Here is a 24288-nt window from a genome sequence, read left to right on the forward strand (position 1 = left end):
AAATCCTAAAGTAGTTTGTTGAATTGAGGCTGGCCCCCACAAAATTGTAGTGCAGTGTCCTGACACCTTGTAGTTTTTGTACTGGGTTTCATCACTACGTAGTAGTGAGTAGTTGGTATAATATAACTTTGTTGCCTACTGATGCAGTGTCCGACACTGAATTGCACAATTTGTCTGACTTGTGTTCTGAAATGTAATTTGATTATTAAGTGGCAGTCTGTGTCTTCAAGTAGTTATGCTGCTGTGGTGATTTCAAGTTGTGTAGTATGTTGGAGAAGCCACACAACGGTAAGAGGTTGAGCAGAATAAATCATGTCACAAAAAAAATATGCTGCTTAAGTGAACTTTGCATATAATACAGGATATTTTTCATATAGCATGCACTCCTTTTTTTTTTTTTTGTTGCAGGTTAAGGGAAGTTTCAGAGAAGCTGAATAAATACAATTTAAATAGGTAAGATATATTAGCCATTGCTGTAAAAGCATTCAGCAAAACAATTTTTCTGACTGACAAGCAAAAGTTTACATTGTAGATATACATTTCTACTACTAACATTTACTTTTTTGATATATTTCTGAAAAAGGTAACTTTTATGTCTGGGTAGGAAGTTCTAGCTGTTGATTATTATCTATTAGTAAGCACCCATCTCCTACAATTAATTTAATTTGGAATATAGGCGCCACTTTTTATTGCTGACTGAAATAAAATATACAATATTGCTTTATCACCTTTTAAGGTTTTGTTTTGCCTTTTCTATGCTTAATGATTGAAAATACATCATATTTGCTTCAACTAGTGTACATTTTAAGTCATTTTAAATGTTTTATATCAGTAACCATCATTGCTTCTTCCATATACCACTTTTTACAATTTTTGTTTGGAGTTCAAAAGTTTAAAAATGTTATACGTGCTCCCTTTTTATTTCAGCCACCCCCCTTTGAATGTATTGGAACAGGCTACTATTAAACAATGTGTGGTGGGACCAAATCATGCTGCATTTCTTCTTGAGGTAAATTGCTCAAATCTGTTCTCATAACAAATTTGAAGCCATAAGGTTAAACATAATCCTTTTTAACATCAAATTAATCAGCAACTGAAGACTTGATTTTGCTCTAATTCTGCCTTGCATTTCAATTTTGGACACTTGTTTTTCTTATTTTAAAAATAGGATGGTAGAGTCTGCAGGATTGGCTTTTCAGTTCAGCCAGACAGACTGGAATTGGGTAAACCTGACAACAATGATGGGTAAGAAATATTTTTTTTTTTGTACTCAGCAGATATTTGAAATGGATAAATCTGAATTTTCTTATATAGTTGTCTTTGAAATCTATCCTCAAAATTTTAAATGAATGCTAGTACCATGTAGGAAGTCTTTAGATATGCTACAATGGTTGTGATTATGTGAACAGCTCAGTTCTAGCTTGATAGTTATATTTTTGTGTTGAAAGAAATGCCATACCTAGTACCAAAATGATGATAAAATGCCTACAGAATCTCTTTAACATAATAAAAAAGATAACTTTCTGAAAGGAACAGACTTAAGTACTTACACCCCATATTGAACCTACTCTGATAATGGTCCCGACTGGAAGGACTTTCATTAACTTTAGCCCAGGTAAGTGATCTTGATAGGGCTACTATCAAAATAACTCAAATCTGGGCTTAAAACAATCTTTTTAATTCTAAAATAGCAAGTTGTTGCCTCTGGTTTACAGAAATAAGTGACAATTGCAATCTATACATATTAAATTAAACATGAAGTTCAGAGGCTACCTCATTTCAAAGTAATTAGAATTATATGTGTTTGCAGTTATTCTATTGAAAAGACTTTTTTTGTAAGAACAAAACAATGGATTGCCGACATGAATATCTATTAGGCATGCTTTCCATATCTCAGTATACACCTTACTATTTTGCAGTTAGATTAGTTTGGAGTATTCCCCAAGGGTGTTGCTTAAGCTGGTATGTTACCAGACTAAGTCCCTGAGACTTTAGACCTGGGTTTCCAGGTTTTGTTCTTAACCCATTTGGGATTGTTTTGTGACTGATTTACTATCTTTTACTTTCAGCTCAAAGTTGAGCAGTGGCTCAGGGGCAGGAAGGACATCCAGGCCAGGCAGGACTAGTGACTCCCCATGGTTTCTGTCTGGTTCTGAAACTCTGGGCAGACTGGCAGGCAACACCCTTGGGTAAGTTTTGATAGGATTGAGGCTGCAATCTTTTTGTACCATATTTGGGTATGTGTGTATACACATATATAAATTGTATACAATTTGTATGAAAGGTTTAAATGCAGCAATTGTTTAGCTAGGGCACAACTAAAAAACCCTATTTATTAAATCACAACTGATCACTCAGAACCTAAGATTTGAAGATATCCTGTATTCAGGATGAAACCAATTCAGAATACAAACAACCAAAACTAAACTCATATTGTTGGTTGTGTTGTCCTTTAAAAAGTGTTAGTGTTTGAATTTTGGGTCATTACTAATTTTTAGAGGGACACTGTCTATTTAAACACCACACTTCTGCTGGAAATCTTTTAGACTACTAGTATTAAAGTAATACTTATTTTTTTTAAATGAAACGGATTACAGCGGGGAAAAATTGTGGTTTATTTTGTGCATTTGGCAACATTCTGTTTGTAGTCAGTTTTATTATTTGCCCTTCTGTGTACCTTAGTTGGTTTCCCATGTTTGTGTAGGCCTTTCACGCAGTAAGAGGAAACAAACTCCTTTAATAATAATAATAATAATAATAGTTAATAAAAAGGAAAGTGTTGATTGCAAAACCACAAAAATTGAGACTGGAATTTGAAGGAAATATCAGATATTAAACAGATAAGAACAGATACAACTTAGAGAATTTTTCACTTGACCACAGCTCTACATAAATTTTAATTATTTCAAATTGATGGTGTTCCATTGAAGTCAAATGTGTATATATCCATGTAAATTAGTCTTCGTTATTTAATAATAGATTTTGCATTCTGTGACTTTTTAAAGACCTTTTGAACACTGCCACATTTTGTTAGTGTATATTTCAGTGGATATTATGAAATTCTGTAATCACAGTCCCTGAATATGTGGGAAATTTTGCAGTATGGTTAAACAGAGGAGAGGCAATGGTTTTTGTCCAAAGTGGAATTTGTCCCTTACTTATGTCAAAGAATAAACTAACTTTAGCTAGTGCTTTGTATGATTAAAATGAAAGAAATGCAACCCTATAAAATTTATGTAGACAGCAGTGTTCCCTCTAATTTTTTCCATCTATGTGTGGATTAAATATGTCCACCAAGGTGTATGCCTATGTGCGCCACCAGTAGAAACAAAACACCTAGATATAATAGATATTTTTAAAAAGTTACCATAGGGATAATTACTCCAGCCAGGACAGCTTAGGCATTTTAGAACTCACTACTCAAAGAATTAAATGTAAGTGTAAGAGAAATGAAAATTATGAAATGCACAGACCAGTCAAAACACTAAAATAACACACTTTGAAAGAATAAAATTACAGAGAATATATGTGCATTGCAGGAAGTACCAAGAAGTAACAACAATTAATACAAATATGTGTTCGGAGATGAGTGTGAAAGAGACTATGTGTGTGTGTGTGTGTGCTGGCTGCTGGGGAAAGCTGTGCACTGTCTCTTTAAGAAACTCACTGAAAGCTCTCCTGCTCTGTCCTGAGCCCTGTTGTCTCCCCTCCTCTGCTTTGTGGACATGGAGTACATGTGGGGGGGGGGGGGGGGGAGAGGAGTGAGTGAGTGAGTGTGTGTGTGTGTGTGTGAGAGAGAGACCGATTGTGAGTTGGCTGGTGCGAAATTCTCAGAAACAGTGCACTGTCTCTTTAAGAAAGGCACTCAGCCACTCACCTCAGCAGCAGCAGCTCCTAGTCCTCCTGAGCCAGGCTGTGTCCTCTCTGCCCTGCTCTGTGGAGATGGGGTACAGGGGCGAGGGGAGGAGGACACCCTGACATCAGCACCCGCCCCCCAACCCCCACTCTGTGCAGCCAGCAGGAGGGTCCCAGTAGCAGCTGCAGGATGGAGCAACGTGGGGGTGGGGACAGCACCCAAACACATGCTGCCGGCTGTGCACAATCAGCTAATCAGCTGGGTGGCACTTAAATCTCTCCTGCGTGGCTGCCCAAGCACGCAGCTTACAGGAAACACAGGTAGAGAGTCTGAGCCTTTTGTCCCAATTTTATTTTGAAGGCAAGCTAAAAAATGTCTGGGTCTGTAAATGTGTAGAAACTTGGTGTTGGAACAGTTCTTCCGTAGTTTAAGGCATGCAGCTTCTAGCTGGGATCTAGAGAGCACTTCATTGAATTTTTATATTATATTCTCACTGAGCATAGTCAGTGTGCTTGATGCTGTATGAACAGGACAACAACCCTAAAGAGCTTCAGACCTTCTCTGGAACAATTCAAAAGTGGATAATTTGAAGGATGCCAAAACAGCACAACAAAAGTAAATGTTAACTGCTGTAGTGAAAGAGATTATTTACCATACTACATCGGTTCTCCAACTTTTTCAAATTATTGAATACTTAAACTAGAAATCCTCTCATGATCCACCTCCTGCTTAAACTGGAGTTAAAAAAGTTATAACCAGTCCACATTAGCCAGAATAATTGTGTTTGCAGAAAATGGTTTCCTAGCTAGGGGAAAGTGCAGTATTGACAGGACCTCTAGAAATTAGGTGACTATAAACTTCATCTAATTCAATACTAACTTACCTCCAGTTCCCTTTCCTCCCAAATATTGCACCCTCTCTATTTTTTATCTCCTGGAATGTACTACTTTATACATATTAGTATCAAATCTCTCCTTGCTGCTTCAAAGCCTCTGTTCTTATTTGGCCAAGTTATTGCATGGTTGCTTCTGTTCACTTGTGTTTTGTCTCTCCAATTTTGCTGCCATCAAGAAATTCATGGTTGATGCTTACACCAAAGGAATACCCAACAGAGCCTTGTTCACAGGCTTCCTATTTTCTGGGATGGTGTGTTTCAATTATGTACTTTTTCTTTATTGTGACAGACCAGCTTTAGAACATCAGCAGTCCACTGTGTACAATTTGAGAACTTTGGTCTTAATGCATTGATAGAAACAACTTGACTATTTGAAACATGTAGATAATATATGCCTATTATAATTCAGAGTAATTCCTTGTATCCTGGAGTATAGGACTGCACAAATGAAGGTGAAAAACAAGATATAGATGTGTCTACACTCAATATAACTCCCACGGCTGACTGTGTCAGCTGATAGCTCATGCTATGGGGCTACAAAATTGTAGTTTAGACGTCCAGTCCAGTCTGAACTGCTTTCCTAGCAGTTCTAGCAGTTGCTACATCAGACAGCATATATATATTTCTTTTTATCAATCAGAAGTTTGGTCTTCTGTATTTTCTCTTGAAACTATGTTAAAGATGAGGCTGGTCCCTTCTAAGTAGTTCTGTTCATACTGTTGATTAAATTGTCAGTGATGCTATATCTGATATCCTTAAGCCTCAGTGTGCAATATGACAGCATCTACATTGGTCAGAAAAGCTCTCTTTCTGAAGGAATGGATGGCTGATTTATCTTCCAAAGCCTGGTCTTATCTAATGATAAACTAGAGAGACTTTGAGTCTCAGCATGCTGCGAGTTACCTAGGTTTAATCCAGCATAGATCCTTCTGAAGGAATTCTGTGGCTGATTTAAACTATTAAAAGGTAGCTGTGATAAAGTGAATTGAGGATGGATCTAGAAATTGGGAGATCTGTTTTTTTGTTCCTTTTTTGGCACTAACATATTGAACAAGTCACTTCTGTTAATCTCAATTACCCTATCTATGAAATGTACGGCCCTACCAAATTCAAGGCTATGAAAAACATGTCATGGACCGTGAAATCTGGTCTTTTGTGTGCTTTTACCCTATACTATACAGATTTTACAGGCGAGCCCAATGTTTCTCAAATTGGGGGTTCTGACCCAAAAGGGAGTTGCAGGGGGATTGCAAGGTTATTTTAGGGGGATTGCAGTATTGCCACCCTTACTTCTGTACTGCATCCAGAGCTGGGGGGCTGGAGAGCGGTGGCTGTTGGCCAGGTGCCCAGCTCTGAAGGCAGCGCCCCGCAGGCAGCAGTGCAGAAGTAAGTGTGGCAATACCATATCATACCATCCTTACTTCTGCGCTGCTGCTGACAACGGCTCTGCCTTCAGAGCTGGGATCCTGGCATGCTTTCAAGCTGCCCAGCTCTGAAGGCAGCACTGCCGCCAGCAGCAGCGCAGAAGTAAGGGTAGCAATACCACAACACCCCCCACCCCACGATAACCTTGCAGCCCCCCCAAAAACTCCTTTTTGGGTCAGGACCCCTACAATTCAACACTCTGAAATTTCAGATTAAAATAGCTGAAATCATGAAATTGATGATTTTTAAAATCCTATGACCATAAAATGGACCGTGAATTTGGTAGGGCCCTAGTAAAATTAGAATGTTTACTCACCCTTGTGAAGTGACATATACTACTCCTGGGGAAATCGTGCTCCAAAAAAATAAAAATAAAAAGTTGCATAACTTAGGTCAACTTACCTCCGTAGTGTAGACAAGCCTTAGCATCAGGGAAATGACTGAATGCTTCAAGGCACATTTCTCTTGAGTAGAGACCTCTTCTAGATGGACAGGTCAGAAGAGCTGTTAGATATTTGTACGACAGCCAGCTGAGTGTCGTGACCATCTCTGAAGCTCTGTTGGCTGAATGTGGCAACCTCCTCTGATGTGCACTTCTCAGAACGATGCTATGCATTAGGTGTAATACTTTCTTGTTGATGTTACTTTTGCTTTTAGAAACTCCCAAGATTCATGACTGGTATAGAGTCATGAACAATAAAATTTATTACCCCAAAGTTCTGGTTCTTACAATTTCTTCTGTACAGCCCAAGCTTACACTTTGTTGTTCTGAATTGGCTAGTTTTACTGCTGTTTACATTGTTTATGCTTTATTAGTGTTAGAGATCACTCCTCTGGAGAAATCAACTGAGAATTCAAGCTGACAAGCTCTTCTCTCTTTTATGTGGAGGTGACATGGCTCAGCCTCAGTTGTACTTTTCTCAACCTGATAGAAATGACATGTATCCCATAAGGTGTCTGATGTGAAGATTCCAGTGAATAAAATCCAATATATTTTACACTTTTAAAATAGCTCAGAAAATGTACAGAACTGTTTAAAATAATAATAAAAATGTAAATCCCTTAGAAGCCGCTGGAGTTCAGGGGTTGGTGGAAGTGGAGGAGGATCCTCTGGTAGATCATCAGCTGGAGCTCGGGATTCCCGAAGGCAAACCAGAGTTATTCGCACTGGACGTGATAGAGGATCTGGACTGTTGGGTAGTCAGCCACAGCCAGTGATTCCAGCATCAGTAATTCCAGAGGAACTCATTTCACAGGTAGGTGAGCTGGCAGAACTTTGCCTCTGTTGATAAACCTTTGGAAACTGCTTATAGATTGGTAGTTGGTGGGATACTATTTGGTATTGTGTGTTCTCTTTGCCTTTTAATTTCCTCTTCTATCTGAAAAACCTGACCTTGTCTAGCTGAATTTTTTTTATTTTAGATTTATCAAGTTGATATTTAAGGACACACCAGTGCCAGTTTCCCCATAATGGGAATGAGCGATGAGACTGGTAGATATGGGGAGGTGGTGACTTTAGATATGAGAGCCTGCACGTTGAGGGAGCTGAAGGCAAGGACCAGAACTTAGAGGCGGAGATGAGGCATGGCATACATACACAATGTTGTAAAGTTGGTAATCTGCAGATACAGGGGATGTTGCAGGAAAAAAGTTCATGTTCAAGAATGGATGTCAAGGTTATTGACAGTAGAGGCAAACGAGTCTCCTTTAAGGAGGGTAAAGGAGATGGAGTTGGTTGGGATTGCTTTATTTGTCCAGTAGAAACACTTCGGTCACAATCCACGGATCACAAAGCCCTGCGTAACTGTGCTCATGTCCACATTAGAAAGTGTAACACTCTTAGGCCTGGTCTACACTAACCCCCCAATTCGAACTAAGGTACGCAACTTCAGCGACGTGAATAACGTAGTTGAAGTCGATGTACCTTAGTTCGCACTTACCGTGGTCCAGACGCGGCAGGCAGGCTCCCCCGTCAACTCCGCGTACTCCTCGCGCCCAGCAGGATTACCGGAGTCGACGGGGAGCACTTCTGGGTTCGATTTATCGCGTCCAGACAAGACGCGATAAATAGAACCCAGAAGTTCGATTGCCTGCCGCCGAACCAGTGCGTAAGTATAGACAAGCCCTGAGTGTCCAATACAGATGAAAGAAAGTCAGTTTGTGGCATTCTTACCAACTGGAATTCTAAGAGCAGTTGGGTAAGTAGTAAGACTCTGTACGGACAGTGGGTCATTAGACTCCCATAGTCATCACAGGCTATCCTGGGCATGCTCTTTGCTTTCCTCAAGGATCAAAGTAGTAGGCAACAGATTGAAATTGACCTGATTCTTGTAAATTTTTTACTGCTACCTGCAGACTCAAGAAGACAGCATTTCATCCACTTACTTCATTTCACGTTTGGAAAGCTTTCTTTGCATTAGAATTTTTTTTTTAATAAAAGCTTAAATACTGGAGAAGCTGAGGATACTTCCTAGGAAAGTTTGTTTGTCATTAGTGATTGAGGGAGTTTTACAAGACCTGGTTCAACAAAGAAAAAGGAATAGATGCATAAGCAAAGGAGGGTAGACTTTATTTTAAAAAAGAGAGAAAGCAAGCAGCAGGTTGAGAATTCAGTCTTTAAAAGTCTGTATAGGAGGGCATAGCAGCCCATGTGTTTGAATGAGACAGAGGTGGGAGAGAGCCACTGTTGGCAGAAAGGAAGGGATTAACAACATTATGGAACCAGTTGCAGCTCCATAGTTAAGATTGAGTTGAGATTTTCATTTACAGCAGGGATTAAACATCTTTATGTATAGAAAAATACAGTATATTCTCCCCTTACTCTTTGAGTATAAAATTAATTTTTTGAGAATTTACGAGTAAATCCATTAAGTAGTTCAGTAGTTTAAAATTAAATTTAAAATGTGTCCTTTAAGAAATCTAGCACCTAGAGATCAACATCTTTGTTCTCCATAATGATTTTAACAACAGAATAATAGACTCCGCAGACTTCCTAAATAGCTAAAAGTCACTGAAATCTGGGTATATAGGCTGCATTTGAAAAACTTTTTTATGGTTGATGGTATTTTTTTTCCTGTTCTTCATACCTGAGTTTCTTCAGACTCTGCTGAAGAATAATCTGCTACAGAGAGAATTCCATGAAGAACCTGGCCTCTCCATAGTGGTCACTATCTCTCTTTGTTCTCAGTGGGACGGGTGGTCCTCTAAGCCTTCTCACAGCATAGGGTGACACTCTTACCTGAGAGCATCTTGACTTCTTTCTCATTTGAACCAATGGGTTTTTTTTCTTGAGGATCTCTGAAAGAGAAGATTTTATGTACCATCCTCCTTCTACAGAAGAACTTTTGGGTTATGAAAAATATTGCCCCAAACCCCATTAATCCTAAATATTCCCTTCCGAAAGGTGTTGTACCAGATCTATTCAACTGAGAAGGTAGCAGGGTATGTGCGTGTGCGAACTTGCATACCTTAACCCTTTTTTTTTTAGTTATGAGTGTCCTGGGTTTAGCACTCTTGGTTATGAGTTAATTACTACATTCCGACTACATTCCCATTTTTTCTATATTCCCAGATAAAAACTACATTAAGATGGAATTAAGGTTAAAAGTACACATAGTAATTTAGAGTATTATGTATTTTACTCTAAAAATTACTGTGTGTACTTTCAACCTTAACGCCATCTGAATGTGTTTTTTATCTGGAAATATAGAATGAAATCAAGCAATAATAATGCATTAACATCTGTCAGCTTTTTTTTTTTTAATAAAGGAAATTGGAAGATCTTGTAGTATTGGGGAAAGTATGTGGGGCAAAGGAATGAAAATGCAGTCTTGGCTCCCATATAACAAGTTATCTTTCAGCTGTATTATCTTTGTTCATTAGCTTCTTCACCTTGGCATTCTTGGCATTCTTAATTACCATATGCAAACTATCACATGTGGCTTTTTGGGACTTACAAAACCCAAATCCCAAAATCTTGCTTTTCATTTGGAGACTTGATTTCCATGTACTGGTGAATCAAATTGTTGACCATTGGCTTTCATACACTATGCTTGTCTTTTTGAGAAATCAACAGTAGCGCTCCAACTTTTCGCTACTTCAGGAAGTTTCTCTTGTAGAGAGATCACTGAGTGATGGTTGGTGAATTGGGAATGACAAATAACAAACAGTGTTCTGCATTTTATAGGCACAAGTTGTTTTACAAGGAAAGTCCAGAAGTGTCATTATACGAGAACTCCAGCGGACAAATCTTGATGTAAATCTTGCTGTAAATAATTTGCTAAGCCGTGATGATGAAGATGGAGATGATGGAGATGACACAGCAAGTGAATCATATCTACCTGGAGGTTTGTATATCGTGATACTTACTTTTTTTCCGTCTTTCAAATACTGTTGAGCTCTCCTGTTTCAAAAGGGTTATCTGAAAATGCAGACAAGTTCTCAGCTCTCTGTTTGAACATCAACAATGTGCTCTGTGGTGTGCAAGGTACACAATGAAGATAGTCCTTGCATCCTGGAGGTTTCAGTCTAAGATATGAGTAACAGGTTGCACTGGGAAGCCTGGAGAGGGTAATAGCTTTGATGTTTTAAAAAGACTAACTACACCTCTACCCCAATATAACGATGTCCTCAGGAGCCAAAAAATCCTACTGCGTTCTAAGTGAAACCGCGTTATGGCGAACTTGCTTTGATCCGCTGGAGTGAGCAGCCCCGCCCCACCTGGAGCCGCTGCTTTACTGCGTTATATCCGAATTCATGTTATATTGGGTCGCGTTATATTGGGGTAGAGGTGTATTGTCTTTACTACTTTGTGGGTAACACACAAAGTGAATCTTTTGGATGCTGGCCGTCACATCATCAGCATTACAAATTATGCTACTGTTCAGTGAGATGACTGCCATGCAGTTTGCCATAGATTCTAATTCTGATGATGAAATTAATTAAATTTTGAATCTTAGTCTTTATGTGGTAATGTGAACTTTTAAGATGCATTTTTTTAGAGAAAAATGTGTACAGCTTTCTATTAAGGATCTAGCTTAATAGTCTTTCTCAGTTTTATTTAGAGCGTCTATTCTTTAGCCCCAAAATATTCTCATAACTAAATCTTATAGCAGTGCTGGAGTGTTGCTGTCGTGCGGGTTGAGCCTTTTTTGAAATAGTGTCTTTCCTGTGTAATTGCTTTTAAAAATCCTTCAGCCTTTTCTTGCATTGACTAATATTTCCGTAATTGGACTTTACTCAGTAGGAAAACATGCTTGAAAATATGTAGTAGCCAAGTCTAATGTTTGTATGTTCTGGTTAGGTGCATAGTATGAAAATCAAACGTGTAAACTCTGAGTGCATAGCCGTTTTTCTTTTTGTATGATAGAATGACATTTTAGCATATTTTTCTAATAAATGGGTTTTTCTGCTCATCTGGTTCACCAAGAAACTCATGGGCTTCCTTCATCTTTATCTTGTCTACAATGTGATTGGACAAAGTGTGTTTTCCTGCATTTGCATCTGACAAACTTCTTTATTTTGCTTTAGAATCAAGTTGGTTGAACCTGTAGGCACAGAGAAAGCAAATTAATGCACTTTTGTTCCACCTTTCTCTCTAGTAATTAGTTGCACAATCTGTCTGCCAGAGATTTAATTGAGGAAATAAGTTCATGTTACTCTCTTCCCAAATTTATTCAAAGTAAATATTCTTACTCCTGAGAAACCAAGGATGCATCAATCCTGAAATTGCCTTCAGCTCTGTAGGTAAGCTTGGTCGCTGTTTAGACCAGAGTTTCTTTCCACCCCAATCCTGTGCTGAGTTAACAATTCTCTGGATTAGTACTACTTCAGATTATAGCGGCAAAAACTTGCAGGGACCATCTGACAATCTATGACTTGGAACACATGTCTGTGAATACTGTGACTTCAGTTGATGACTTTATACTGTCTTGACTCAATTTAAGATAATTAGTCATGAGCACAATGTCTAAGCTTTCAGTAAATTCCTAGAAAACAGTTTCTTCCTTAGCTAAATTTTTTTATGATCCTCCCTTTGGAAAGACCAAACCTTTCTTGGTAAGACTGCAACTTCCTGACATAAAATTGTAATCTTTCTTATCTTATCCCACACTTCCCCTGAGAAAATTGATTTATTTTCAATTTTTTTGTGGGCAAAGGGATTGGAAATGACAACAGAAATGGCACTTTTGACACCCTTGAGTTCCAGTCTGGACGAAGTTAATCCAGAATTCCTAGTTCTCAGAACATGCTTTCCCTTGTCTTTCATAAACTACATTAGATTTTTACTGACTAAAGTTGATAACTAAGAATTGTCACCCTTCAAAGAGTGTTGAACTATAGTCCAGATCTGGACATGGTAGAAGGCCAGCTTAAAAATATGATGTCTGTATGCCTGTGACTCTATTCTTTTGTATATTGAATTTTGCTTACAAGTTTAGCAGTTCTTCTAGTTCTTCAGAGTCAAGTTAATTGTTAGGATTAGAATAATTAGGAAAAATGGTGGACCATAATACCTTCCCGGCATCTCTTGTGAAAAATAGTGACACTCTCCTTCAGAAGACTCCACAACAGACACAAATTGAAATTTTGGTTGTCTAATTTCTCATTCACACCTAGCATAACGTTGCCCTAAGTCTTCTGAGCCTTCTTTATTTTCTGAAATTGTTCCTCTCCTCTTGCCTCTGGATATTCTTTTGAACGTACAGCGCTATGGTCTTGAAGAGGGGAAAAAATTACAAGAAAACCAACACTTACGATCCGGTCTCTCAAGTGATAACTCCAAGTAACTTTTTTTTAAGGGTGATCCTGAATAGTTGTTTGTTTAAAAGTGGGGTTTGCCTCTTAGCTTTTGATCTTGTAGAATGAATGCTTGAAAGTTGTGGGTTTCTGCTTGTTTTTAAAACCTTGGAAAAGCAGGAATGTCAAGGTTGGAGGGCTTCTTGAGTTCTTCAGAAGTGTTTATTTTAAACTCTGGCCCCTTAATTACACCTCTACCCCGATATAATGCAGTCCTATATAACACAGTAAAGCAGCGCTCCCGGGCACGGGGCTGCTTTACCTCATTATATCCAAATTTGTGTTACCGCAAGCGGTTCCTCTGTGCCCGAGTTACTTGCTGTGGCCCTCCCCAGCTCACCTCCGTTCCGCCTCCTCCCACAATTGCGCGGCAGCTCCGCTTCTTCCCTCTCCCTCCCAGGCTTGCCGTGCCAATCAGCTGTTTGGCGTGGCAAGCCTGGGAGGGAGGGAGAAGCGGAGCTGCCGTGCACTCATGGGAGGAGGCGGAGGTGAGTTGGAGCAGGGGGGCTGCAGCAAGTGTGTGTGTGTGTGGGGGGGGGGGGGGGGGCAACAAAGGAACCGCTCCCTGCCCCAGCTTCCCTCCCCTCCCCTCCGCCGCTGCTGCCGCCTCCTGCCATGAACACGCTGCTCAGCTCCGCTTCTCCCTCCCTCCCAGGCTTGCCGCACCAAACAGCTGATTGGCTCGGCAAGCCTGGGAGTGGGGGGGAGAAGTGGAGCTGTGGTGCGCTCGTGGGAGGAGGTGGAACGGAGGTGGGCGGGGAGTCCCGGGGAGGGCCGCAGCAAGTAACTGGGGGCACGGAGGAACCGCTCCCCGCTCCAGCTCATCTCTGCCTCCTCCCCTGAGCGCGCTCTCTCTCTCCCCTCCCCCCCTCCTTCCAGGCTTGCTGGGCCAAACAGCTGATTGGCGCGGCAAGCCTGGAAGGAGGGAGAAGCGGAGCAGCTGCATGCTCAGGAAGGAGGCAGAGTGGAGGTGAGCTGGGGTGGGAAGCAGTTCCTCTCCCTATCCAGATGTAATGCGGTCTCACCTATAACACGGTGAGATTTTTCAGCTCCCGAGGACCGCGTTATATCAGGGGTAATGGGGCTAAGTCGGGAGGACCGGACGATCTACATCCGAGAATATTGAAGGAATTGGCGCGGGAAATAGCAGGCCCGTTAGCGATAATATTTAATGAATCTGTAAACTCGGGGGTGGTCCCGTTAGACTGGAGAATAGCTAATGTGGTTCCTATTTTCAAGAAAGGGGAAAAAAAGTGATCCGGGTAACTACAGGCCTGTTAGTCTAACATCTGTAGTGTGCAAGGTGTTAGAGAAAATTCTGAAAGAGAAACTAGTGGAGGACCTGGAGGGTAGTGGCAATTGCGATAAATTACAACATGGTTTTACGAAGGGCAGATCGTGCCAAACGAATCTGATCTCCTTCTTTGAGAAAGTAACGGATTTATTAGATAAGGGAAATGCGGTGGACCTAATATATCTGGATTTCAGTAAAGCGTTTGATACTGTACCCCATGAGGAATTATTGGTTAAACTGAAAAACATGGGGATCGATATGAAAATCCAGAAGTGGATAAGGAATTGGTTACTGGGGAGAATGCAGCGGGTTGTATTAAAGGGTGAACTGTCAGGTTGGAGGGAGGTTACTAGTGGAGTGCCTCAAGGTTCGGTTTTGGGACCCGTTTTATTTAATCTATTTATAACTGACCTCGGAACCGATTGCAGGAGTGGGCTGATAAAATTTGCGGATGATACGAAGGTGGGAGGCGTTGTAAATTCGGAGGAGGACAGGGATATCCTGCAGGGAGACTTGAATGAGCTTGTGAATTGGAGTATCAGAAATAAGATGAAATTTAATAGTGAAAAGTGTAAGGTGATGCATTTGGGGATGACTAATAACAATTTTAGTTACAAGATGGGGACGCATTGGTTAGAAGTTACGGAAGAGGAGAAGGACCTAGAGGTTCTTGTAGACCGCAGGATGACTATGAGTCGACAATGTGACGTGGCGGTGAAAAAAGCCAATGCTGTCTTGGGATGCATTAGGCAAGGTATATCTAGTAGGGATAAGGAGGTCCTGCTTCCGTTGTACAAGGCGCTGGTGAGACCTCATTTGGAGTACTGTGTGCAGTTCTGGTCTCCCATGTTTAAAAAAGATGAACTCAAACTGGAACGGGTGCAGAGAAGGGCCACTAGGATGATCAGAGGAATGGAAAAGCTGTCGTACGAAAGGAGACTAGAGGAGCTTGGGTTGTTTAGTCTGACAAAGCGAAGGCTGAGAGGGGATATGATTGCTATCTTTAAATATATTAGAGGGATTAATACAAGGGAGGGAGAAGAATTATTCCAGCTTAGTACTAACGTGGATACCAGAACGAATGGGTACAAACTGGCCGTGGGGAAGTTCAGACTTGAAATTAGACGAAGGTTTCTGACCGTCAGAGGGGTGAAATATTGGAACGGCCTTCCGAGGGAAACGGTGGGGGCGACGGACCTGTCTGGTTTTAAGATAAAGTTAGATAAGTTTATGGAGGGAATGGTTTAATGGTAAAACCTAGTAGTCAAGGAAAGCCAAGCAATGGTGGGTAAATAGTATAATGGCTAACGGGGTCGGGCTGGAGACTCTTGCCTATATGCTCGGGGTCTTACTGATCGCCACATTTGGGGTCGGGAAGGAATTTTCCTCCAGGGCAGATTGGCTGAGCCTCTGGAGGTTTTTCGCCTTCCTCCGCAGCATGGGGCAGGGATCTCTAGCAGGAGGGTCTCTGCCGATTGAAGTCACTTAAAACAGGATTGGGGACTTCAACAGCAGAGTCCAGGGAAGGGATAGGGACGGTTTTATGGCCTGCAGCATGCAGGGGGTCAGACCAGATGATCATAATGGTCCCTTCTGACCTTAAAGTCTATGAGGAGGCAGAGTGGAGGTGAGCTGGGGTGGGAAGCAGTTCCTCTCCCTATCCAGATGTAATGCGGTCTCACCTATAACACGGTGAGATTTTTCAGCTCCCGAGGACCGCGTTATATCAGAGGTAGAGGTGTATAAGGATATGGTATTGAAACTTCCACATATTGTTCCTTTCTCCATTATGGGCACCCAGTGTTCCATGATCCACTATAGCTGGTTATTCCTCCACACCTGTCAAGCATGGAAGTGCGTTTTTTTTTTTTTTTTTTTTAGTGTTCATTAGAGTTAAATATGTGTTTTAAAAAACAAAACAATTTTAAAATCAGAGTAGAAAATCCCTTTCCCCCTCAATTATGCAATTTTCAGCTTCCTGTATATTGTTGTCATATTTCACTAATACTTTAATCGCCATAGTCTTTTAGATAATATGAGAGTTGACTTGAATTTTTAACGTTAAAAGGGGAGCAGAAAACACTTTCAGACATTTTTTAAACATCATAAAAAAAGCAAAAAAGGGGTATAAGCCCAATTTGTTTTTCCTTTTCAGGTCACCTTTAATGAATGTTTTTGTTTTTCTTATGTATGCGTGCTTGCTTTCATGACCTAGTTTAAAAAATCTAGTTGTGTTGTTTGTTGGTGGTAAAGTAAGGAGACTCCATTGAATACATTACTAATAAGTAAAACAAAGCAATGTAAAGGAGAATACCATTTGGTAGAGGCGTGATCGGGTGTCCTGGTTCAGCCACTAGCTCGCAACTCATGGCAAGTGAGCTAGTTTGGAATCTTGCCTAGGACTTTGTTCTAATAAAGTGCTGTGAGTCTCCAGAACGTAAAAAGATCCTGATAGCCTAGTTAATTAGATTTTTATTTTGTTCCTCCCTAGCAATTTATATATGACACACATACTTGGTTCTCATTTTCAGTGTGAAGAATACATTGATTCTAGGGAAACTTGTGAAACATAATTGCAGTGACATTACTTATTGCTTTGGATAGTGGAACATAAAATAATATGTGTTCCTTTAAGTTCTGATTGTTCAGAAGGAAGAAATGTGGAAGATTTAGAGGTGCAGCAATGGCTGATGTATTTGTATTACATCATAGTGAGTATGAATTTGTGATGTTGGGAGATAGCTACCTGAGCAGAACATAAGGAAAAGATGAAAAATTGGGTCCCTAGAAATTTTCCTACTTGGCGAATAACCAGTTTTTTTCTTAAAATAATCTCCAAGATGGAGGAATATCCAGACACGATACGAACAAATGTGCATGGTGATGAGTTGTTTTCTAAAGTTATAGATTGCTGTTGGTGCATTTATTGAACTATTTGGGCTTGGTCAAAAATAGTTTCCTTTTTACCACAGTGTTCACTGGTAGCTCATTCAGATGAAGTAGGTATAAATCCCTTCTCACCTGGACAAAGCTATCAGGATCATATCATATATCATATCTTTCTCAATAATGAGAAATATATGATCATAACATTGCTGGAAACATAAGTGACCAAATCTGATAGGATTCTTGAGAACAGTGGAGCATAAAGTCATGTGGCAGAATTTCTTGAATAAGTAATGGAATATTTTGTGTTCTCACCCAAGCTTCTTAGGCTAAGTTTTAGTCTTGCTGAATCTATTTGTATCTCCACAGAATTCAAAGAAAATACCTGAATGATCTTTGAAGGATACTGGATTTGGCTCCTAAGTCCAAAATTTTATGTAAAATAAATATATAATTTGATGGCATAGAGAATGGAAGAAAGAAGGGACTCCTTTAGGTTTTAAAATGTCATCTTATAAAATTTTATCTTTTGAAGTGGAACTGGTCCTACAGGAGGAAAGATAAATGTTTGATATTGTGCCCTCCTCCCGTTTTTCTTAATGACTCAGGAGCCAAAAATGTATGTTTGAGTTGTTAAAAGATTTGTTCAGATTTATGGAGGAGTTGTGCTGACTTGTAACTTATCTACTGAAAAATATTTCCCACCTGCAGATGAACAAGATGGCTGGAGGGATGCCTGTTAAGTTCTAGATGTCCTGTATAGGAAATTTCCATCCCTGATATTAGAGCTGAGCTGAGGAAGCAGGCTATTCAACTTGGATGAATGCTTGAGAGCTTTCTCCAAGAGATGCTCCCTATAGCTTAATTCTATTAAAAGGCTGGGATGATGTGCACTGCAGCCATTTGGATGGACAGTGACGGATTGCTGGTGGATTTAGATTTAGATTTACCCTGTTCCTTTGTGGAGAGCTGCCAGCAGGTACAATGAGGTTAGGTTGCTCTGGTGTGTGTATGGAAGGATCTGGTAGACATTTGGACAGCAAGGCCGTTGCTTTTTCCTACACCATTGTATGCACTCGGATGGTCTGACAATATAGGCTGATCTGTGCTGCTGTATTGCCAACAATTCTGGTTTCCTCATCTCAAAAAAAAAAAAAAAAAAAAAGGCATTGGAAAAGTTAGAGTAGAGGTATGGAATAACTCCCATATGAGGCGAGATTAAAAAAGACTGGGAATGGTCATCTTAGAAAAGAGACTATTAAGTGTGTGTGTGTTGGGGGGGGGGAGAATATGATAGAGATCTATAAAATCACGAATGGTGTGGAGAAAGTGAATAGGGAAGTGTTATTTACCCTTTCACATAACACAAGAACCAGGGGTCACCCAATGAAATTAATAGACAGCAGGTTTAAAACAAACAGAAAGAAGTACTACTTCACACAATTCAGTCAACCTGTGGAACTCCTTGCCAGAGAATGCCAAAAGTATATATGCCAAAAGTATAACTGGGTTCAAAAAAGAATTAGATAAATTCCTGGAGGCTAGGTCCATCAATGTCTATTAGCCAAGGTGGTCAGGGACGCAACTCCATTTTCCAGGTGTCCCTAACCCTCTTGACTGCCAGAAGCTGGGGCTGGATGATGGGATGGATCACTTAATAATTGCCCTGTTCTGTTTATTCCCCCAGTGTGGCCATTTTTATGTTCTTATGACTGTCATCAGTGAATGTCCATTTATGTGAAATGTCTTACCACTGCTGAGAAAGCAAGTAGCTATTGTGGGATGCTGGACTATTTGTCTGGCTTCAGAAAATGTTAGCGTGGTCCTTCTGTTCTTTAGGGACTGAGGTTCACTGACCTTTTCACTGTCAAGAAATGAAACACTGGCAGTGGACAGATACCCTGTGTTATAACTTCTAGACGTCTGCTTCTTTTCAGTTTTTGGACACCATCTCATCTAGGTTTATCCTTCTTAATTCCAAAAGTCCAAGTAGAAATTACTATCTGCCAGCCGGGGTTCAGAGCTGCTTTTATTTAACTCTCAAATTCCACTAAATCTAGACTGTTGCTGCACTTTTTTTGGTGATGATAATTTAGAGGCTTTACAAATTCCATAATAGGAGAGGTCATGGCTGAAGAAGCTTGGTGTATTGTATTACATGGTGATTAAGTTTGACATGTTAGTTCTATGTATTTTTTTTATTATGGGATTTGGTGTTCCTGCCTTATATTAGACTTATTTGATAATAGGGACTCGTAGAGGAAACATTGAATGTCTTTATTTAGGGTCCCAAGATTTTTCAAGTTGGGATTAGACCCATGGTATTTCAAATTAGCTCTTAATTTTTATTGTATAGATTTGAAATAGTGACTATTTTTTTGTAGACATCCTTTTATTCATTTAAATATAGATAGTGACCCTTATGCCTAACCTCAAAGCTTATTCTGTGAAGGCACAGCGACTGTTTCCAGGAGTGAAGAAATTTCTTAATCTCTGAAGCAAACTTGCTGGGCAGCCACTTGGAAATGTGTATAGTCTTTTTGCTTGGCACCAGAGGGGAAAGGCTGCAGGGTCTTTGGAGGGACAGCTTTTACCTAATAGCAATACTAGTTTTTTCTAATACTAGGTAACTAATTTATGGAGTTTGGCTGTTTATTTTAATTGATGCTTTGTTCTTCCCAAGTGTGTGACTAAGGTTTGAATTTCTGGGGTGTGGAAATTTTTTGTTTTGGGGTAAGATTTGTCCGGAAAACTTGGTTAGACAAGTGACAGAGCAGTTCCTGTAGGGAAAATTGGCTGCATACATTGGACCACTGTGCTTGATTGTAAATGTGGGTGCATAGGAGGCACATCGGTTTGTACTGGTGAATCTGAAGAGCAGAAATTCAACTTCTAAATAGGACGTTTTTTGTTTTGATGTTTATTTGGTGATGGTCTCTCTAGTTGATGTTTTAAGTAGCTGATTATTCACTTAAGACCCTTGTCTCCTCTTATAGAGGATCTTATGTCTCTTCTGGATGCTGACATACATTCTGCTCACCCAAGTGTCATTATTGATGCTGATGCTATGTTTTCAGAAGATATTAGTTACTTTGGTTATCCATCCTTTCGGCGTTCATCACTTTCCAGGCTAGGCTCATCCCGAGGTAATTTTGCATCTTTTTTTTCTTTGTAATAAGTAGTTTGCTGTGCAAAAAGCTAGTGGTAGTACACACTAGTTATTTAGTCTTTGATTTGTGTGCACAAATTGATTGTTAAACATTAAGTCTAATAGTTTTGATAAAATCAATAGTAAATTTTTTTAAATATGAACAGGTAAGTTCTGCAAAAATCACAAGAGCGAATTTGAAGTTTGATAATGTTAATAGTTTTGTTATAGAAATTTTGCATGAAATTTTTAAAAACACAAATACCGACTAATTATTTTTAAACCACAAATGCCTACTAATTATCTTAATGTATCTAATTGAGAATGTTAATTCTGATCTAAAAGTAATACTAAAATTTGATATGACATGCAGCATTCTGAAAGCTAGTTTCTTTGGTTTAGGTTGCTCGGTATGCAGTGCTCTTCTGATTTTCTTAACTAGTTAACTTGTTCCATGACACACAAATACATGGATGAAGGCCATTTTAAATTCAGGGGAGGGAGATGAGAGCTAAACTGCCCTTTTTTCGGAAATGGGCTAGTAACTGTCTAAGGTTAATGAACACTTTAATAGTAGGAAATTATTACAAATGCTTAGAAAAGTATATTAAATCTTAATATTTATGGCATAGAGTCTGTAGCTTTTTCTTCATAGCTTCTTGAAGATAATTCTACTCAATAGATGCCCAGAGCATTTTACAAACTGTTAATCCAACCTCTGCCATGATTGCTCATTTAGTACAGCTGTAACCTGTTTCGTAATTCTGTTTTCTTCATTAGTATATTAACTGCTGAACATATAATTGCTTGATACAAATTCAGTCAAGGGTCAGTATGTTTCCTAATGAGCAGGTTCAGTGTTATGTGAACTTTACCTATAGGGCAAGGTGTCATGTTTGGCTTATGTAAAAACTTGTTCCCGTTTGTCTAGTGTAGCAAAAGACCCAAGATTTTGAGGAATTTATTGAAAGGATGATACAGTAGCGTGACCATTTCATACATGTAATTCCAATTGAATTTTATGAACATAAATGAGGTACTTAATGGGTTAAATGCATTATGTGCATGAACAAATATTCAACATTTGACATAACTCCTTCTAAATCCCTCCTTTTTTTCCCTTTCCTAAGGTTTATTCTATGTAAGACGTTACCACGAATTTTATAATCCTTATTTTCCATGCATAGTTGACTCTTGGAAAGTTAGTTTGATTACCTGATTTAAAAAATTTATCTGCATGAGCGAACTGCAGAGTACTGGCTTTAGACAGTTTGTAGGCCAATTGGAGGGGAAGCATTTTGGTAAGGAACACTTTCCTACAAGGATCCTTTTTAAAACTTGTCTGACTCTTGAAAAGTTTTCATTTGAATACTTAAAAAACAAAACAGAAAACAACAACAACAAAACCACCACCAGATATGCTTTAATTTATTAAATCCAGTCCTGTAAAATGTTGCTTTAAACAAAAGGGGTTGGATTATCAAATTTTTACAAGAGCCTTTTTAAAAGATTGCTTTGTCTTTAACCTTTTCAAGTTATTATTTTTGGGAAACTTGTTATGAGACTCTCTAATAAATACTCTTTTTTTGGCTTGCTTAAATGTATCTAACAGACGTTGTAGATTAATTAGATGGTTTTGTTATTAGAAAAACCATCATATGGTAAAACTTCAGGGCATATCGTACTATAAAACCTTAAATAACCTTGTTAAACACATTGTGGATTTTTACCACTCTGAGTAAAAAATAAAACGTTATGCTTTCAGTAGTGTACAAACTACCTGATTTTTCTTATTTCTAGAAATAACTTTATTTCTAGTTTATCACGGATATGTTTTATATTCTAGTAATAAGTACATGTGCTTGAAAGGGTTAATATATTGAATGTTGCATGTCAGGATTTTTTTATATATCAGTATTTTAAATTTTTGTGAATAGATTTAACTGCTGTTAGTTGCATCCTGAAGGGTCTTTACTAGAGAGTGGCTTACTTTTATCCCACTGGTGTGACCCAATTGCATACCAGTTCTCCTTCTTCCCTTAGAGAGAGACTCTGAGCTGTTGCGTGAACGAGAGTCCGTTTTACGTTTGCGTGAACGAAGGTGGCTTGATGGAGCCTCATTTGATAATGAAAGGGGCTCTACAAGCAAGGAAGGGGAGCCAAACCTGGATAAGAAGAATACACCTGTTCAAAGCCCAGTCTCGTTAGGAGAAGACTTGCAATGGTGGCCAGATAAGGTATTGAGAATTTTTTTGGCTCCTTTATATGCTTAGTACATTGCATGCAACTGATCTTATTTTTCCATAGAAATGTCTGTACTTCTGATTTCCCTGGAGAAATCTTGATTTTTTTTTTTTGTAAGTGTGATATTGAAGTAAAATGATTCCTAATGCGCTTGTTTAGTTTTGTTTATATTATTGCTATTCATGCCCTTAAAACTGAGGTTCAATTGCCATTTGTATTCTGACCTATTTCATCTGTGTGGCTGCCACTTATGCGGGCAACAACCAGAGAAATCTCAAAGAACTTAAGCTCTCTCTTCCATGAAACAATTTCCCGTTTCCTGTTGAGTTGCACTTATGCATTGGACTGAATGGTCATATTCATGTCCAGCTCCTTTAAAAGAGGCTTGTATTTTGATTAGTTCAGTTTTTTCAATTTTGTTAATATTTATCCTGTTTTGTCATGCTTGGTTATTTAAATAAGTGAAGATCAAGAGGTGCACAAATAGTAATGAAGTATCCGTCTGGCTCTGGTAGATGGATCCACTTGCACCCCTTTATTCCATCTCCATAGGAGCCCAGGCTAACATTTCAGGTATTCTTCGAGTAGATGCAGAGTGTGTATTCCACCTAGATGTGTGTGTGTGCCCAGCGCACTGGAGCTGGAGACCTTTTTCTTAGCTGTACAGTGCTCATGGCTGTGGCCCCTCCCCTAGCTATGAGACAGTGCTGTCCTGATCCCCTTCAGTTTCTTCTCACAGCCCATGGCTGGAGCCAGAGCTTTGTGTGGTTGTAGTCTCACAACCTCTTATTTAGTCTTAGCCTAGTTTATTGTATATAGTAAGTTAGTAGTTAGTGTTAGTTGATAGTGTCTCTGGTGATGCCCTCACTGGAGTAAAACACTGTTCTTCGTGTGTAGGTGTGATCCCCACAGTGACCCCCACTTCGTCTCGGCGAAGCACCCCTTAAAGAGCACTGTTAGATTTGTAAATCATTTAAAAAGAGGACTCAGGTGGCGCAGGACCTTAGCCTCAAGCAGCCCCTACTTGCACAGGCCATGCGGCCTGATCTGATACCAAGGCCCTGTTAGGCCAGAGATCACCCTCTGGCTCGGAGAGCACTGTTGCCCCTCGTTCCAGGGTAGGCGCCTTGCCAGAGAGGTGGAGAAGCTGTTCTCGGTCATCGGTGCCAAGGAAGAGGTCTCATAAGACCATTCAGGACCTCTCCAGATCGCAGGGCGACTCCGCCTTCCCAAGGAAAAACGTGGACCAGCACGGAACGGTTCTACCACCAGAATGGCAGGGGTACTTCTGACGCTTCCCTATTACTGAGTGGGAATAGCATAAACCCCATATTTTTGACTCTGGTTGTGGCCTCTGGGCATCTGCTGAGTTCAGTACCAATGAGGGAGATACCAGTACCGAATGTGTCGATGCCTGGTACACTTATGACAGCTGCAGACCTCCTCTACCTTTTGGTCCCAACCTCACTGTTGGTCCAGGACTTTCCCCAGGCTATAACCTCTCTAATGGGAGTGAGCTGCTGAACCTTCATGTCGGTCAGCACTGCATCCAGATGCTCCCCTCCCTATGGTGGGGATAGAGACAGTACCAGAATCGTGCGGAGAACCTCGGCCTTGGGACCCTCTTTAGCCCTGCTGCATTTGATGCCAGAAGTGCTTCCATAGCGGCTCTCACCACCTTTGACGTCAATGTATTAGAGCACTCCCCTACTGTTGTTTGCACTGGGACCAACGCTGCCTGT

General features: G+C 39.9%; 1 protein-coding gene across 1 annotated transcript in view; it reads left to right on the forward strand.

Moving 5' to 3' along the window:
• The window catches only part of UBR5 (ubiquitin protein ligase E3 component n-recognin 5), a 143101-nt gene that overhangs the window by 23785 nt on the left and 95028 nt on the right, over positions 1 to 24288 (forward strand). Inside the window, exons 2-9 of the mRNA XM_054017496.1 lie at positions 409 to 453; positions 928 to 1009; positions 1169 to 1245; positions 2070 to 2189; positions 7243 to 7432; positions 10363 to 10522; positions 20151 to 20300; positions 22328 to 22539. Coding sequence (XP_053873471.1) covers positions 409 to 453; positions 928 to 1009; positions 1169 to 1245; positions 2070 to 2189; positions 7243 to 7432; positions 10363 to 10522; positions 20151 to 20300; positions 22328 to 22539 — 1036 coding nt within the window. The remainder of the gene's footprint in view (positions 1 to 408; positions 454 to 927; positions 1010 to 1168; positions 1246 to 2069; positions 2190 to 7242; positions 7433 to 10362; positions 10523 to 20150; positions 20301 to 22327; positions 22540 to 24288) is intronic.

Source organism: Malaclemys terrapin, chromosome 2 (assembly GCF_027887155.1).
Source record: "Malaclemys terrapin pileata isolate rMalTer1 chromosome 2, rMalTer1.hap1, whole genome shotgun sequence".
Classification (NCBI taxonomy): Eukaryota; Metazoa; Chordata; order Testudines; family Emydidae; genus Malaclemys; species Malaclemys terrapin.